A 402-nucleotide genomic window follows, 5' to 3' on the forward strand; every position below is an offset into this window, starting at 1 on the left:
CTCTATAAACTCCCAAATCCTCTGTTCCATATATACCCGGTCCTTTCCCCTCCGAGGCATATGCCGTTCATCAGGAAATATCAACAACTCATAGCGCTTACCAGCTTCAACAAGCGCGTTCACAAGCCTAGCAGTGTGTCTGAAATGCACATTCTCATCGATCATCCCGTGTACTAACATCAGCTTCTGCTTATCAGCCAGGTTCTCCACATGATGCATTACCGCGCTTTTCAGGTATCCCTCCTCCTCCTCTGAGGGAAGTCCCATGTACTTTTCTGTGTAGAATGAGTCATAGCCATCCCAAGATGTAACAGGAGCACCCGAGACAGCGCAGTTGAAGATCTCAGGGTATCTAGTCAAGAGTGTAGCTGAGAGGTAACCACCGTAACTCCAACCGTACAC

At 48.3% G+C, this 402-nt stretch overlaps 1 protein-coding gene across 1 annotated transcript; it reads right to left on the minus strand.

The window, feature by feature from the left end:
- Positions 1–3: 3 nt before the first annotated feature.
- On the minus strand, positions 4–399 carry LOC109131957 (dipeptidyl peptidase 9-like; the record flags this gene model as incomplete). The annotated part of the gene is made up of 1 exon (XM_019243120.1): positions 4–399. A coding segment is annotated over one exon (396 nt), but the record flags the coding sequence as incomplete, so codon positions are not given.
- Positions 400–402: the final 3 nt, after the last annotated feature.

The sequence above is a fragment of the Camelina sativa genome, unplaced genomic scaffold (genome assembly GCF_000633955.1).
Source record: "Camelina sativa cultivar DH55 unplaced genomic scaffold, Cs unpScaffold09695, whole genome shotgun sequence".
Lineage (NCBI taxonomy): Eukaryota > Viridiplantae > Streptophyta > Magnoliopsida > Brassicales > Brassicaceae > Camelina > Camelina sativa.